Consider the following 17980-nt stretch of genomic DNA (forward strand, 5'->3'; position numbering starts at 1 on the left):
AGACTCAAAGGATGGCTGAGATATTGCCTGGACAAATAAACAAGACAGCAAACGGAGTGAAAACTGAGTACTCTTTCGGCATGCATCATCACCGGCAATGCTGCGCACCTGGAGATGGAATAGGAAAGGAGCGTTGTACAATTATCACTCCTCTCTGCACATGTGTGCAGTCAGAATGAATTCTGAGCCAAGGTACGTTTAAATTAGACTTGTCTTATTCATATTTCCATTCTTGTTCAAAATAAAACATTCAATTTAAACAATTCAATTTAAGTATAGAACATGTTAACCCACAGTCTTGAGAAACAACTATATGGTTGGGGTCTGCGAGAAGCAATTTTAATGGTTGTGGTGATTGAAAATGCCATAATATTTTGTCCAAGTACTACTAAGCTAAAGGGTTTTGAAAGTGCCAAAAAGGTGATTTGTGTTCTACAGTGTCCAATCAGGTATATGATTCAACTGAAATAAAATAAAGATTTTAAAGGTTGCAGAAAAAAAAATGTTTACGGCCGTGGATGCAGTATCTTTTACAACACCCGATCTAACACATTATATTAGTTCTTCGTGCCTGTTGCTTGTGTCCTTTATGATGTCCTTAAAATAGTAAGTTTCCTATTTGGAATGATTTTCATCTTTGTTTGAATGCCAGATTGGCAAACAGAGTAAAAAAAATTCTCACTCCTCTCTGTGCATGTGCGATTGGGTCAAATTCAGAGCCAAAGTACTACTAAACTACAGGTTTGTTTTCCGATCCATGTTCAAAATACAACATTCAATTGAAATTAAGTTGATAAATTGACGTTTGTGGACAAACAGATACAGACAAAGTGAGCCAACTGTTTAACCCCACTTTTCACGTGTGCGGGGTAATTTAATCGCCACTGCTAAAATATCTCCCAGTTCCTTTTTAAAAACAATAACTTCCGCTGACCAAACTTCAGCAACACCTCCCAGAAAGCCTTTGTGTGTAAACATTACTCCACTCTCCTTTCCACGTCCTGTGGACAATCGTCAGAGCAAGCACAGAATGATAAATGACAGACTTTCAACACACAACAATCAGTGTGGCTTATCAACGGCAAAGGCAACAGCTCATTTCGAGAGATTTTAATTACATTTCTGCTGTGCTGGAGATACAGAGATGGTATATGTGACAGTTTGGTCCATGATAGTATGCCACACACTCAGGATTAAGCTACGCTGGACATCGATATGCATAATAAATACAGAAAAGCGGAGTATAAACATCACTCATACATCTTCCACATTCATACCAACACAGCAGTTTACCAGTCATGATGTATTGTTTAGCTTGGATGACATTAACAGTCACAAAGACTGCATAGTATTTCGGTGAAGTACACCGGTGAGTTTACTTTATCTGCTGTGATGGAATTCCAGCCAAGTCAAAAGGTGCTCGGGTGCTGGGTGATACGACGAGAAGAAGAAGACCACATATGCTTCTTACTATACAACGGTCATATTTAAAATGGCACTTCCATAAGGTATTTATATAACCGATAGAAAACAAACATTTCTAAGGGAAATCCAATGGACTCCCTCGATGTACAGAAACGCCGAATGCAAAGCATCATACATGACAAAATAAATAAAATAAAATAACCTTGGAATTTGCTCGAGCAGGCTTTGCGGGTCAGTTGTACAAACGACGATAGGATGTTGAAACTTGCAAAGGAACAGCGATGTGGAGTGACCCGCCGGGCGACGGCGCATCACCCAGCAAAATCGCCCGGGCTTCTGAGAGCGTCCGTCGGCAAGGAAGAGGTTACCTGAGCCGAGGCCCAACCAGGCCTCGCTTGGTCACAGTGCTTTCCTTTCCAAAAAAGAGGTGTTAACTGCTGGCACGTCAACGCACAAGTGGGTGGAACGAATGCCCATAAAAGGACATGCCAAACCCTGAGAATAAAACAAGTGTACGGGCAACTTTTGGTTAAAAGTGCAGCGTGCAGTGATTGAAATTTGTAGGCAGGAAGGGCAAGTAGAGGGCAGGGGAAAATAAAATAAAATAAAAGGCAGAGACCCGAAAAAAGAAAATGTGGTCATTCATTTGTCAGGATACAAAAAGAGCTTATCACTACAAGGTTGAATAAGCTTAGCTTCGTATGCCTCAGTTTATACCACCAGAAAAGTTTCAGATTTGATGTTCACAATGTTATATTAAAAATAACAATTGGATGCAGTGTTTTTGTGTGCGTATAATAAATGAAACATTGAAAACAGACACTTTAGTGTTTGTCCTCGCATAAAGTTAGTCTTGCCTTCAAAAATGAGAATGCTATGGTGGAACGAGCAACGTGATTTGGACTTCAACTGAAGGAAGCACACACAGGACCTTCCCTTTCAAAAACCAAAACCAATCAATCCCAACAGTATTTCATTCTCATCACATCATCCTTTTCACTTTGATTCCATTCCAAACAAGTGCTCTTGGACATGGCGCGTAAAGCCACAAGAAGAAAAATAAAATTGGCAAAAAGTGGACGCATGGATGAGGAAATAAGTGTCACTTTCATGATCACCAAGCATGTCTCTCACACCACTTGGCAGCAGGTAACATATCCACATACGAGGCCTTCGCAAGGAGCTGTTGAGCTGGAGCCGTCTGCGTTCTCCCACAGGCCCAACCGACGAAGAAGTCCTTGCTTGAGGCCTTCTCTAAGTGCAGCCCCTGCAGCTATAGCGCAACTCTCCAAGTCCAGCAAAGAACTCTCACTACTGCAGCGTCGCAGAGGCCCTTCGTTTTGCCACATTTTGGAAGTTTCTTGCACCCCTGTGGATGTGGTTCCACCATTGGAGCCAGCAACACCTGCCAACTTTGCACATGCCGGCACGGAATCCAGGCAAGCTTCACCCTCACTAAAGCGCCGACCCCTATGCTCGGCTGCCTTCTGCCTGACTATGTCATCTGAGCGTTCACTTGATGCAGATGGAGTGTCCATCATTGCAAGGCAACCTTTTCTGCACCCAGCCGAAGAAATGTTTCGGCATGAGGACCAGACTGCACCTCCACCACTGCCTCCGCCCCCACCTGCACCAAATGTGTCACCGGCTCCACCGGCGTTTCCGCCACGTTCCTCATTGTTCCCTCGCTCCTCGCCTCCCTGATCATCAGCATCACCCCGGCGCCCACCTGGGCCCAGTCCACCACCTCCAGAACCGGGTGGGCCATCTCCACGATGCTCCTTCTCTGCAGTTCCACCAGTTGCTGCTCCAGTACTTGTGTTATTGTTCTGATCATCATCGCTAGTCTCAGAGCTGCTGCAGCTGGAGGCACGACCTGGTGGCCCATGTGAGCGTCTCGTACCACGTGCATAACGACGATGAACAGGTGCAGGTGAGGCGAGGCTTAAGCGAAGACGGCTTAACTTTGGAGGTAAGGCACGGCCGAGCTCTTCGTCAGACTCACCACCATCCTCTGCCTCCTCACTGATCTGATTGAGCAGCGGTGCACTTTTACGAGTGGTCAAGCGGTTTGTAGCTGAGGCCCGGGGCCTAAGTATAATAGGAGTTGATGATGGCAGACTAGTTCCAGATGCTAACATCTCCTCAGCATCTGCTGTCCCACTGTCCTCCTCGTTATAAGCACCAAGTGTAAACAGCACAGTCTTGCGAGCACCACCACTGCGCAAACATCCATCCACCACATCTCCTTGCAGAGCTCCAAATTCTCCAAGGACAGTGGGCTCTGTTTCGGTGGATAGAGGGCCGGGAGATGGACCTGAGGGAGACGGCAAAGCCACTGTAGCTGGCTGCAGCACGGTCGGTGGTGAAAGTTCCTGAATGTCCTGTGTTACATGTATCCTGGCAGGCCAGGATTGCCTGCAGGAAATAAAAGAGTCAGACATTGACAACACAAACACACTACTTCTGATTCCTCATATTCCTTCACTCACTTTCCTTACATTTGGCAGATATGCTTTAACACAACTGAAGACTATAATCATTTTAAACCATAAATTAAATAAAAGGGGGGAAAGCAGGATGCTTACTCTGATTGTTGGAAAATATCTTCTGTTTTGTATATGGGATGTGGTTGGCAGTACAGTATACATGTAAGCACACTCATCTTCAGCTGTCTAGCCTGAGTTTGAATCTCCACCGACCTACAAACTGTCACCCTTGTGTATCGCACGCCAGACGATACACCTATATGTGCGCCATCTATCGGAAGGACGTTAATCAGGCAGACCCATTGGCTAGCACTAGTTTTAGGTGCATGTTCATGATCCCCCAGTATCTTTTACCAAGAGGGGGAAAGTTATCACCGACACCCTGAACAATTTACAAATCTCTGCCACTTTCAGACGAGTCTCCTGCGATGAACAGGCGACCTGTCAATGATTTGTTCTAGCCACGAAACATTTCTGGACTAGATAGTGAACGGTCAGAAGGTTTGTTGAGGATACGGGCCTCTATCATTATATTTAGGATGAGGTATATTATACAAACACCAACACCTATTATGGGTAAGACATACAATGATTCGGTTAAGGAAATATGATATTGGGTGACACTGAACAGAGGAAAATAACAAGGAAAAGCTATGTGAAGAAAATTGATCACGAGCAGAAATAGGTGACACCCTGAGACATGACACCAGCTGTACGGAAAAAATATGGCACTCGCCCACCATACAATCTTTAAACAGCACCCATCATTTAGCTAGGCCTCGTCTGGCCAAACGGCGTATACACAACTACCAAAACAAGTACGACGCCAGAGATTAGCACATTTATCAAGCATGCTTTGGTGATGAAGGTGAAGAACACAAGAACTGGCAATTTGACGAGCAATAAGAGTTGGCCAGATAATTCAAGGTTCAGTGATCTTGAAGTTGTAAATTTATAGAATACAAACAACAAAACAGAAAGTGATTAATAATCTCTTGAGCTTGATAAAGCGCACGGCAATACAGTACTACCCTCCGACCCCCGACCGCGATTTTGACAGAAGAGTTGGATTTTTATCTGTCTGCTCTCGGCTCTCTGCTCACCTTCACTCCTTCATTCCCCTTTTCTCCCGCCTCTGAAACAAGCTCCCCCACTCCCTTCAATCCCACTCCTCCCTCCAGGTCTTTAAAACAGCTGTTCACCACCATCTCTTATCTTCCCCCATCCAAAACCTTGATCTTTTCTCCCCCCCACTAATTCACTCAGATCCACTTTTTTGAAATTCCAACTTCTTTCCTGGAAGGCCTTGCAGTGTCCCATATGTTTTATACCTCTCCCACCTCCCCCCAAGCCCTCTCCCTCCCACAGTTCTCTCGATGTCCCTGCTCTCAAATGTGTTTGTGTCCTTCCCCCTCTCTCCCCATCTTGTCTCCCGCTCCCCTTATTTTGTGTTTTTTTTTGTGTCGGTTTCACTTTTTGTGTGATTAATGTTAGCTCTTTCACGAGCCCCGATCTTGTATACAAAACAGAAAAAAAAGAAAGAAAAAAAAGAATCCTGCTGGAGTAGTAGGAACATCGAGCTGACATGAAGCAAACTGAACCTAAAAACATTCTGTTAATTTTTGTCCCCGCCCTATATCCCCTAAACTACCTCCAGAGCTATATCCCCTAAACTACCTCCAGAGCTATGTGCGAGTTGGAGTGCACGGTGCATTTTCGAATTTCAACTTTGTCAATCAGCAATTGCTCACTGCATAGCATATCTGCAGTCCAGCCATATAGACAATAGTCCGAGTTTGACAAAAACATATTTAATCCGGCCTCTCTGAGACATTGCACGGTTAACGTAATGGCACTGCCCATACTTTAGGGATAGCGCGGGAAAGCGGCAAATTATTGAGTGGGCGAAGCAAGCCAAGTCTGCAGTGTCAGGATGACCAGCCAGGCCTACATTGCTGAGGAGCATACCTGTATTGTACTTTATTAAGTGTGCTGGAGCCACTTAACCGCTGGCTGTGCAGCTGCTTTTCCAACTTGTCCTTGAGAACACGCTCAGCCAATAGGAAGTACGTGGCCGTGATGTGATTGTAACGGTTCGCTTCCAGCGCCCTATACGCACGCACACACGCATGCACATGCACACACATTGGTACAGTATATGCCTCAAAATAGAATACATCAAAAGCTGAGAAAATGAAAAGAATCCTACAAATTTTAAGTACAATAGAAATTGGTAAAAGCCAATGATTGATGGTACAATGCAAATAGATAGTCTCAGGTTAGAGATCGTATTGCTTCGGGGGAGCACAGAGCCCAGAATTGCCGCATGATAGACCATGGTATGTCGTTTGTCAAAAACATACCATGGTCTATAGGAGTGTAGGAGTTTTTGTAGGAGTCATGGTAGGAGTTTTGTATACAAGAACCATTTCAGTAGCACAGGAAAAGGTGCTGTTAGAAAGGGCCAAACACAGGACAGAGTGCATGTACATTGTACAAGATAAAAAGTGCAATGGGAACTGAACAACAAACTGCTCTCAGAATCATTTTGATTCGACTTCTTCTTTAATGGCCACAATTATTCTCACATTTTCGTGGGGTTGGCTGAGGGAAGTTTTTGGCCCAAGTGTTTCACGAATTGTCTGGCCAGGCCTAACGTTCGACCAAGTAGTCAGAGCAGGAACTTAGAATCTCGCCATGGTGTCGGCCATGGTGCAAAACAGCGGCAACACAATAAGTGTGTGCTTATCCTAAGACTTCAAATGAATCTTCTTTCGTACGCATCACAACGCTCGGGGCTGAGGTTGAGGATGTGCCACTGATGCAAAAACCTCTGCTGGTCAGGGAAGGAATTTGGAATTTATACCAGGTAGCTGCTTCAGGTCAGGGTGGGGAAGGCTCGCCTACTCTTCGCCAAGGACACCATGGGATATTCAACCCCGACCAACTAATGCCGGTAGACAGAACGGCCAGTTTAACGTCAAACCGAGTGATGGCACACACTGATGCATGACTCTGTAAAGCATTCTCATGGGAGAAAAACAAAATAAGCAGGCAGATGTGTGCAAGATGATGTACTCATAATCAGTTGACAACAGTTTTGGAGGGAATTATCACAATGGTAATTTGGACCCTTCACTCCCCTCCCCTCCAAAAAAAAAATCTTGGAAGTTAAGTGGAGGTTCTTGTGGTTTGGGTTAACGTTAGCTTCTTCTTCTCCTCCTCCTCTTCCTCTTCCCTTCCCTCTGTTCTCAGCCAACTCTCCACTCTCCAACCAACCTTACTGATATCTATACTCACACAATCCTTCAATCTCAACTGTGGTCTTTCTCTTTTTATCCTACCTTGCTCCTTCAACCTATCCACTCTCTTTGCCATTCTCTCTTCCCCCATCTGCACCAAGTGTCCAGCCCAGCTCAGCCAGTATTTCACCAATCTCCTCGTCAAGCTCATCTGCACACCCTCTCCCCCCCCCCCCCCCCCCTCAGTTCATCTATCCTCCTCCTATCCTTAATATTTTCTCCAAATTACTTTGGTCTTTATTGACCTCATTTAAGGTTGGACAGTTAATGTTACAGTGGAATGAATCAACAGATGAATTATACAGGTAATGCTGCTCCAACAACAGATACTTTGGGAAAGACTCAGATGTTTACGAAGGAATTTTGTAGAAATCACCACCAGGCAGCAAAACATATATAACAGTTTGGGTATGTCGCTTGTTGGCAAGAAGTATATTACACAAACTCCCTGGATTCTGCAATTACGTATGTATTACCATTTACTGGCATCGGCACTCATGACCCCCTCAGGCATTATAGTCCAGTTGCCAGGACATGAAACCCGGAAATTGTCAGTACTATAAGGTTTTTTTGGTGGATTAGGAATGGTTAAGGGGTATAGATGACAGAACCACCTCTTGCCGCTGCAGCAACTTTGGGGAATTTCCGTTATTTGCATAAATCCAAGATGGCCACCACCAACCTTGGTTCAAATAGAAAATCAGCAATAACTTTTGATAGAATCAAGCTAGAAGGATGATTTTAGTACCTACACGTAGATTTTCACACATGGCGGATGCAATTAAAAGTGTCAAAATTTTTTTGGATGTTGCTAGACAACCATAATCCAAGATGGCCACTGTTTTCATGTGGTTAAATAGCTAATCGGCCATAACTTTTGATATAATCATGCTAGAAGGTTGATTTTGGTATCTACCCATAGGTTTTCCCATATGGCAGAGGCAATGGAAGGCTCAAATTATGGTTTTCATGTTGCTAGGCCCTTGCTCGTCAACTCAAATCCAAGATGGTCGCAATTGACACTTGGTAGGAATCAGATTTAGAAACACGAAAACAATATGACAACCAAAATGTTTGTTACATTTTTAAATAATAACCTTGTTGGGTGTGTGCGCGCGCGCGCACACACACACACACACACACACACACACACACACACACACACACACACACACACACACACACACACACACACACACACACACACACACACACACACACACACACACACACACATATATATATATATATATATATATATATATATATTGTTACGGTTTTTAGAACCTTCACTTTGTAAATTTAGTAGTAAATTTCCTGTGTACATTTCCCCTCAATTGGCTGTTAATTGATCGCACCTTAGTTAGTCCATCGCATCACGTAGCAAATCATAGGCTTCCCTCAATAGTTATTTCATTATTATGTGTATCAGTATAAGGCTGTGTATCCACTAGTTGATCTTACGTTGCACCAAAATCAAATAAGATAGATCCCCTTTCGATGGCCCCAGAACCTCCATTGCCAACTGCTTTACCAACTGCATTCGCCGCCATTGCCATGTGCTCTAACTCGGGGAAGAAGGGCGTGACCCGCCCATCGTCATCAAGAGGAGGAGTCAGCCAGCCCCGATCAACCAACCGAGAATGAGTGGGTTTGGCTTGAGAGGGCGGAGAGAGAACGATCAAGAGGTTCGCGAAGATTCGAGGGTGTGGCCTATATAACCCGTCGCGAGGGGCCCCCACCTCGGTTCTGAGGGAGGTGCGCTGGACGAGACGAGTGAGGAGAGTCCCGAGGGAGAGAAGCCGCACAAGTGTTCCGTGTGTTTGAAGGTCTTTGTTGTTCTTCAACTTTAAATAGACACAGACTAATTCACACGGGGGAGAAACTGTACAAGAGTTCCGTGGGTGTTGAAGGAGCTTCGAGGACGCAGGAGGCGGAGATGCGCAGAGGATCCGGAGCATGCTCGCCGTACCAACCAACACCGACGGCAACTGCCGGAACCAACCTCCAACGAACAAGGGCGTGCACGCAAACCTCGACGTGTGCCGCGATCCTCGGACATCCCTGCTGCCGTTCTGCACGAACCTGAACCTTCTCCCCGTCATTCCTGCTTCATTCCCCATTCGTGTGAGTCTGCCTGTCTGTCCTTTGTTTTGTCTGGGGTATAAGTAAGCTTGTTATAAGGATTGCACTGTGTCTTCTTCTTCTTCTTCTGTAAATTACTTTCGTTTATTTCCTTCTCCTTTGGTTTCTTTGGTTGTGTAAATAATAATAATAAATACCTGTTCCTCCTTCACTTTGGTTTTCATTCACATCCGATCGCTTTAGTGATTTCCCAATTGAGTTCCTGTGGTGCGATTTCGGCCAAAGCTCCGCAATCAGGTTAGTCATTGTTAACGGCCCGCGCCGCAGTTCGCTCGCTCGGCGCAACCAATCAAATTACACTGCGGCACGGGCGGGGGTGTTTCCTTGCGTCCCGGAAGGCGCTGGTACTTAGGTCATAGGACGGATAGGCCTAATACCCTACCCAGTGCTGACCGGGCGTGACATCATACCCTCAGGATCGGCGACGGCCAGTATAAAGGACAAGGGGTTAACCCCCCTTGGCAAGGGGAGCGCCGTCGTCCCAGATCCGTAAAAAAAAAAAAAAAAAAAAAAAAAAAAAAAAAAAAAAAAATATATATATATATATATATATATATATATATCCAAATATATCTTCAGTTCTCCAGCTTTCAATGAGTGCACGTAATGACGTCACTGCCATGTACATACGCTCTGCCTGTCAAGCTCTCAAGAGAACCCTCCGACAGAGTAGAATTTTGATCTTAGTTCAGATACTGTCATAAGTGTATGTAAAACTCACAGTTACCGACCTGGTTTCGCCCTTTTGGGGCTCATCAGGGCAACGCAGTGAGTCCTGCATACACCATACACTTATGACTCTGAAAACCTTTCGGTTATATAACAGTTACTATGCGATTACATACCATCAGTGGTAAACCGCCATTAAGGTATCCCATCCAGCTATGCTGTACCTTAATGGGAGCGATAAGTACCGTCTGCCACACGGCACATTATCTCTGGTATCCACTCATTATATAGAATCGCCTGGATGTAGTCGGGAGCAACCAATCCAAATATATCTTCAGTTCTCCAGCTTCCAATGACAATTTCAATTTTTCAACAATTTCAAAACTTTCAAACACAAAAGGTACATTACCGAGCAATGGACAAGCTGAAAGAAGAGATGAGGTTGGAGAGTGAGGAGGCAATAAAAAAACAGCAAGCTGAGCTGGAGCAGGAGACGACAAAATGTGAATTGCCTAACAAATTGGGGGTTGTGGTACCAGCTCCTCAAAGGGGAACAGCATCTCTGCAGGAGTTGGTAGCCATGGTCCAGGGGATAAAAAGGAAAATGGAACACACTCTGTCTGTTGGGGAAGCGATTGCCATCTTAGAAATTGGTCAGGAATTGTCACTAAAGGAAAACAGGTATGGTGAGGAAGGAACTAATTATGGTGAGAGTGATGTAGAGAGGATTGATGAAGAGGAGCATGAAAAACAATTGTCTTCAAGTTTTCTGAAATGCTTTGCACATCAAGGTGAGGAGTCATGGCAGAAAGAGAAGGTGTATGGAACTCAAGGGAATCCAGAGAGTGGAATTCTTGAGAAAAACGAGCAGATTGATGCTGAGAGTGGATGTGACAAAGAAGATGGAACTGCAAAGGAAGAGGCAACCTCATCACTTACGCGGTGACAGCCCACTGAGCTATTGAGTCCCCGGGATATCCTCAGAGATTTCTCACACTAACACTGCGAGCTTTATAATGGCCGATGTCTTAAGTGCCTGCTAAGCAGACCCCGGATGTGAGTGTATGTATGTGTATGTAAGTGTGTGAAAGTGCATTGAAGATGAACTCATAGCCTAAAAAAATTATGCTAAATTATAAAGGCAATGTAGACAATGTAAAAAAATATATATAGTTTTTGGCCCAATGGTGAAGAATCACTTTAAAAAATTCTACGAGCCGGATTCAAATCCAGATCTTCAAAAAAATAATCATTTCGTCCTTGTCACATACGCTAACTCTCTGCCAAATTTTGTCCGAATCCGTCTACAACTATTTGAGATATCTTGTTCACAGACAGACAGACTTTCAAACAGACAGGGGTGAAAACATAACTTCCACCCACCTTCGGTGGCGGAGATAACAATTTGGTGCAGGCTCAGACACAGCAACAAGGAGGAAGACAACCGATCAATGACTTTATTGCAATAAAATAAATAAATATGATAACATTAATAATGAAGGAAGTGTCACTTTAGCCTTTTGAGTAATTATATAGATTTCATTGCAGCTCTTGAAGGAGCGTCGCTGCATCTTACTATAATTCACCAAATGTCCATCTGTCCGTTCGAAGGTACCGCAAAAACGGCTGAATCGATCGCAACGATATTTTGGGTGGGTAATCCTGGGACCCCTTGGAGTAAAATAGGCGATATTGCTTTTCCAATTCTTTTCCAATTTTCCAGTTTTTCCAAACATGATGGAATAATATTTACCGTTATGAACAGTGATGTGGCTTTTACTGAAATTCTACAAATACTGTTTCGATTTTGATGAGAATTACGAACCTGCAGCGAATCCGGAAGTGGACATATGACGGCAATGTGCGGGTTTGATAATAACCCAATACAACCGTCATTCAATCGTAATGTTAAATCGTTAAACGTTAATCGTGTTAATCGTTTTAAGTATCAATTGATGATTGGAATTGAGTAAATACAATTACGATTTTGAATTCGTAATTATGTTCACCCAACCGTACTGAACTTCACATCAGGATTTAAATATTTGTTTATGTCACGAATGTTGTTAAAAGTTTATTTTTTATATTAATGTTATTTAATTTGTGATTGGAGTTATGCTGTTTTGAATGAAAAAAGAGACATCGAGTTCAAGTGAATGACGGAATGCCGTGACGGTTTCTACTTTATAAACGTGAATTCGCGGATCGCCATATGCAGATTCGCCATTGACTGGGAGTGGAACACATGTACCTGTTTGTTTGCGAACGGGTACGTTTTTCATGGAAGTCCTTCACGAACTTGCTGTCCATGTCTGACGTGCGACTGAAGGTGTTACAAGAATGTGGAATTTATTGGTTTCATGCTTTATCATTCACCGTTTCTGCATTGTCTGTTTGTTCCTGGCCTCCCACCCGTGCGTAGCACGGGTACCTCACTAGTTATCTTAATAATAATAATAATAATAATGCATTTATTTTATATAGCGCTTTTCAGGAAGCCCAAAGACGCTTTGACAGAGTGCAAAACATAATGCATAGCAAAACATAAAAACAATTGCAAAAAAAGAAGAATCAATAGGGAAATAATCAAAGCACAAAGGAGGGAGAAGGAGAGGAGATAGTCAGGGGTTAGATGCTGTGGGTTAAATGTTGAATGCAGTGTTGAACAGGTGGGTCTTGAGTGATGTTTTGAATGTGGTGAGTGAGGAGGAGTCTCTGATGGTGTGAGGTAGCGAGTTCCAGAGGGTGGGAGCAGCGATGGAGAAGGCCCTGTCCCCCCAGGATCTAAATTTGGTCCGGATGGGGGGGGTCAGGAGGTTGGTACCAGCAGAGCGGAGGTTGCGGGTGGGAGTGTGTCTGGAGAGGAGGTCAGCCAGGTAGGATGGGGCCAGGTTATGGAGGGCTTTGTAGGTCAAGAGGAGGATTTTGTACTGGATTCTCTGGGAGATGGGGAGCCAGTGAAGCTTGTAAAGGACGGGGGTGATGTGGTCACGGGTCCGGGAATGGGTGAGTAGACGGGCAGCGGAGTTCTGAATGTATTGGAGTTTATTGGTGATTGTTGAGGGTGAACCATAAAGGAGGCTATTGCAGTAGTCCAGACGGGAAGTGATGAAGGCATGGATGAGGGTTTCTGCAGCCATGGAGGAGAGGGATGGACGGAGACGGGCGATGTTTTTCAGGTGAAAGAAGGCTGTCTTTGTGATCTGTTTAGTGTATTTGTCGAAGGAGAGGGTTTGGTCAAAGATGATGCCAAGATTCCGGATGTGAGGGGAGGTGGATACTGGGAAACCGTCGATGTTGAGGGCAAAGTTATGGGTGGACTTGGTGAGCGTTTTTGGGCCAATGATGATTATTTCAGATTTATCACAGTTAAGTTTGAGGAAGTTGATTTGAAGCCAGGATTTTATTTCAGTGATGCAGTTTGTCAGGATAGAGTGGGTGGCGGTGGAGATGGACTTGGTGGAGATGAAAAGCTGGATGTCATCGGCGAAGCAGTGGAATTGGAGACCATGACGGCGGATGAAGTGACCGAGGGGGGACAGGTAAAGGATGAAGAGGAGGGGGCCAAGAACTGAACCTTGGGGGACACCTTGGGGGAGGGGAGCAGTGGGGGATTTGCAGTTATTGATGGAGATGAAATGACGTCTGTCAGAGAGGTATGATTTAATCCAAGAGAGGGCAGTGCCGGTAATGTTAAAGGTGGTTTCAAGTCGGGTGAGGAGGATGGTGTGATCGATGGTGTCAAAGGCGGCGCTGAGGTCGAGGAGGATGAGAATGTTAATGAATGGAAATTGAAATAAAACGAACAAAAAAAGTATGTGCAGTGTATTGAAAATTCCAACTTACTTCCTGGCCTAAAATAACTGCTGTTAGTCCATTCAAATAAATATCTAGCATTCAACTTCCTTTTGGTGAAGCAAATCAACGATATAAATCAATTCCACTATCAGCATTTTTGTATTCAGAATGAACGAATGAATAAGTAAAATAAAATGTTCCCTTAGCAAGGATTTAAGAACCATTTCAAAATCGTTACAGCAAACCATAAAGTTTTCTTGGAGCCCGAAATATATTCCGACCGTGAAATTCTACAATTATGTAAATGAGATCAAACTCACTCGATAATCTCTTCTCTTTCGGCGATGTTGCCGAGCACCATACGCTGGACGATGCTGCTGTGCTCACCGTCAGACAGGCTCTTGTGCGACACAAGCGGTGTGGTGAGTTTTAGAGCAGGTGAGGGGTCAATCCCACACAACCAGGGATGAGAGGCAACATCGACGAGCATGGCACGCCGTTTTGGCTCACGCTGGAGCATCCGGGCAATCAAGCTGATGGATGAAAAAGTGAAGGGCGGACAAAATTTTAACAAAAAATCGATATCTCTCTCGGGAAATGCTAACTGAAAAACATTGTTTAATAATGACAGTTTGTGATTGATTAATGGAAAATGTTGGAAATAATGCAAGAACCGGTTAGGATGGAATTATGATGATGATGATGATGATGATGATGAACCTCATGAAGGAGAAAAAGAAAGGTAGAAGAGAAACTTGAATGCAAGCAAAATTACCTCTTAAAAATACACACCGACTATGCAAATGGCAAACTAATGAACCGGCATCAAAGTGGATCAGTTTTAAAAATATAAAATTCCAATACTGCAAAAGAGGAAAATTTTCATTGTAATGGTGGAAGTTAAAAACTGAAATATGAATGCTGCAAAGTCGGTCAGTTAAACATATCAAGAAAATAGAGGGGACAAGGTGTAAGAAAGATTTACCCCCCAAGCCTCCCCCACCATCCCCCCCCCCCCCCTCCCAACTTTCACCATTCCAAATGAGGTCTCATTCTGTGGAAATATTTTGTTTACATTCAATTTCATCTTTATTTTTCAACAGAATAAAATAAATAAACATCAGTTGGCTCCATTCCCCCACTCCCTTCTTCCTCCCATCTCTCCCTCTATATGTCGGTCTATCCTTTTTAAACGGCTTTAATTTCCTTTTCAGTTTTTTTTTTTCGCTTTTGCTATTCAGTTACTTTTATTTGATATCTGGTGTACCTTAATCGTTATTCAGCGTCTGTGCCACCAAACCAGCCTCCTGAGCAATGGTTACACTGGGTGGTTTGCCATTGCCTTCCCAGCAGTAGTTCGGGCAGGAATTTGTTATTTGGCCAGGGTGCCAGCGATAGCTCACCCACTCCTTGTGAAGGACACCATGGGGATCTTTAACATCCACCAACTAATGTCGGAAGAAGGGACGCACATTGATGATTCACCCAGTCTGTGAAACACCGGGATGATAGTTTATAGCTGGGCTGAGTTTCAAACCCAGGCAGGACAGCTTAGAGGCGAGTGTGGGTACTTCGAGGTCATCCTGTCAGCCGAGGTCGTCCCTTAACGCACTGTTAATAATCAAACCACGATTCCATGTTGGATGTATTACTAAACGTTGAAAATGTATCATAAAAGTAGAACCCGAATCCAAAACCATCGCGATTGATGTCCCTGGACGGTGTAAAATAAAATCAGACATACAATAATTACCTTTGAAAGAGGAAAAATGAATTTTGGAGCCATTTGACCTCACGTCTCGCATAGCCTATTATTTAGTGATTTTATTTAAAACATCGTTTTTTCCTTTAAATTTTTTTTCTGATTTCACTCTATATTTCGACATAATTATTTAGGCCATGAGTTCCGATCTAGAAATATGGAATCATATTTCGAATATCAGCTTTCAATAAGCCTATATGATACATTATTCAATCAAGCCAGGATGATTGGCTCCTGACTGAGTTGTTAGGGTTAGGGTTAGGGTTAGGGTTAGGGTTAGTTTATAACATTTGTGCTTCCTGATGCTAAACTAAAGTCTAATGCAACAATATTTAGGGATTCCCCTGCAGTTTGCCATTGTTACCAAACAAAAAAATATTTTTTATATTCATAATTATGACGTCATAGGTCACGTGGTATGGACGCCATCTTGGAAAACGTTACACCTCTATATCTCCCAAACCACTCAATGGAAAAAATTGAAACATGGCTCATTGTCAAGTACTCACCATGGGGAATAAGATATGTTGATGGTGATGTCATCAGTGCCTTAATTATGACGTCATAATTTGCCAAGTACAACTCTTGATATGATCAATATGAATAAAACAAAAATTCCTCTGCAACTGTTAGACCGATGGACATGAAATTTTCAGAATATGTGCGGCTCCTGTAGAATTTTTGATAATTATAACGTCGTAGGTCACGTGGTACAGCGCCATCTTGGAAAAAATCGAAAAAAGTTGCACCTCTATATTTCCGAAACTGCTCCATGGAAAAAATTGAAACATCGCTCATTGTCAAGTACTCCCCTTGGGGAATAAGATATGTTAATGATGATGTCATCTGTGCCTTCGTTATGACGTCATAATTCGACAAGTACAAGACGTATCCGATCATTGTGAATTTTTTCTCTCAGCAACTGTTGGTCTGATGGGCACGAAATTTTCACCATAGGAGCGCCTCCTCATGTAGAATATTTTAATAACTATGACGTCATAGGTCATGTGGTACAGGGGCCATCTTCGAAAAACCAAATAATGTTGCACCTCTATTTCTCCAAAACCGCTGCATGGGAAAAATTGAAACATGGCTCATTGTAAAGAACTCCATATGGGGAATAGGTGTTGTTAATGATGACGTCATAATTCGACAAGGACAACGCTTAGTCTGATCAGTTTGAATTGTATTGGGCGTGATCTATGCAACAATTATATTAGAGAATATAAATTTATGATGTCATCGCTCACGTGGTCTGGCAGCCAAATTGGATCAAAGAAACAAAATGTTCAAAAACAGAAGAATTGACTCACAACAAGTTGACTGTGCAGGGTAAGTATTCTATGAATACCATCTAGTTCTTCAAAGTGTTTGAACGCTGTGTCATTTGAATGTCAACAAAGGCAAAGTCGGTCTAGGCAAGTTAGATGAATGATTGTCAACCAAGGCAAGGTTGGATGATAGTCAAAGCTGATGTCCAGGTAGGACCGCAAACCTCCTTAGAACTACCAACACATACTCACTAAGCAGGAAATGTTGCCGAGTGATACTTATCCTGTTTCACTCAATATGTACTAGTTTAATCCATTCCTGCAAAAAATAAAATAAAAGAAATATCTCAGTTGTACTGATGCTTGGCACAAAAAAAAATTGCGTCACAGAAAGAAGAAGCTGACCCAATTTATTCCTGACTGATGCAGGCAGGTGCAGTAGTATTATCAAACTGTGCCAAATTAGCTAATCAATGATGATGATCAACTGCGTGGAAGAAAAAGAGCTGTCCATACAATATAATAAATGAGTAATTGACACAGCCTCTGTTCAGGTTTTCAGCTGAAAATACTTGGCTAGTTTACAGCAAAGGCTACACATTATTTTTTATGGAAATTATAGACAAAGTAGAGAAGGTGTAAGGAATAAAAGTAAAGGTAAATGGATGAAAGAGGAGAAGATGAGAGATTGCAGGGAGAGCAGAAAATCACGAGATATACAGCACTTACTCCCCACAGGCCTGCGAGACTCGGCCAGGTACGGTGTACTTGCAATCCATTATCATGGTGAGAGTCTCGCTGTCATTAGCTTCCTGGAATGGCGCATGGCCACATACCAGCATGTAGAGTATCACACCAAGACTCCAAACATCTGCGACAGGAAAAGATTTTTAAAAAACAGCATTTACTCTGCATCCAAATAAATGCGCCTTCACACCCACACCCTCCCTCTTCTTCATTAAACCCGATAGTATGCAAAACATGTTGCAGGCACGTTCTCATCAATAAAATGTGGCAAGGTGAGTTTGAACGTCTCCGACAAAACCTGCCAAACATGAATGGCACTCGGTAGAGTGCATACCTCCATCCACAAGGCTGAACAGTTTACGTTTTGTATCC

The 17980-nt window shown here is 43.3% G+C and overlaps 1 protein-coding gene across 2 annotated transcripts in view; it reads right to left on the reverse strand.

Moving 5' to 3' along the window:
* Nucleotides 1-1095: 1095 nt before the first annotated feature.
* The window catches only part of SNRK (SNF related kinase), a 99140-nt gene continuing 82255 nt past the window's right edge, over nucleotides 1096-17980 (reverse strand). For both annotated transcript variants that reach the window (XM_068108051.2, XM_068108050.2), the window contains exons 4-7: nucleotides 17591-17732; nucleotides 14149-14361; nucleotides 5883-6023; nucleotides 1096-3843 (exon numbers count right to left, since the gene is read on the reverse strand). In XM_068108051.2, coding sequence (XP_067964152.1) covers nucleotides 2556-3843; nucleotides 5883-6023; nucleotides 14149-14361; nucleotides 17591-17732 — 1784 coding nt within the window. In that variant the 3' untranslated portion in view covers nucleotides 1096-2555. The remainder of the gene's footprint in view (nucleotides 3844-5882; nucleotides 6024-14148; nucleotides 14362-17590; nucleotides 17733-17980) is intronic.

This window comes from Myxine glutinosa, chromosome 2, assembly GCF_964187855.1.
Source record: "Myxine glutinosa chromosome 2, kmMyxGlut1.1, whole genome shotgun sequence".
Lineage (NCBI taxonomy): Eukaryota > Metazoa > Chordata > Myxini > Myxiniformes > Myxinidae > Myxine > Myxine glutinosa.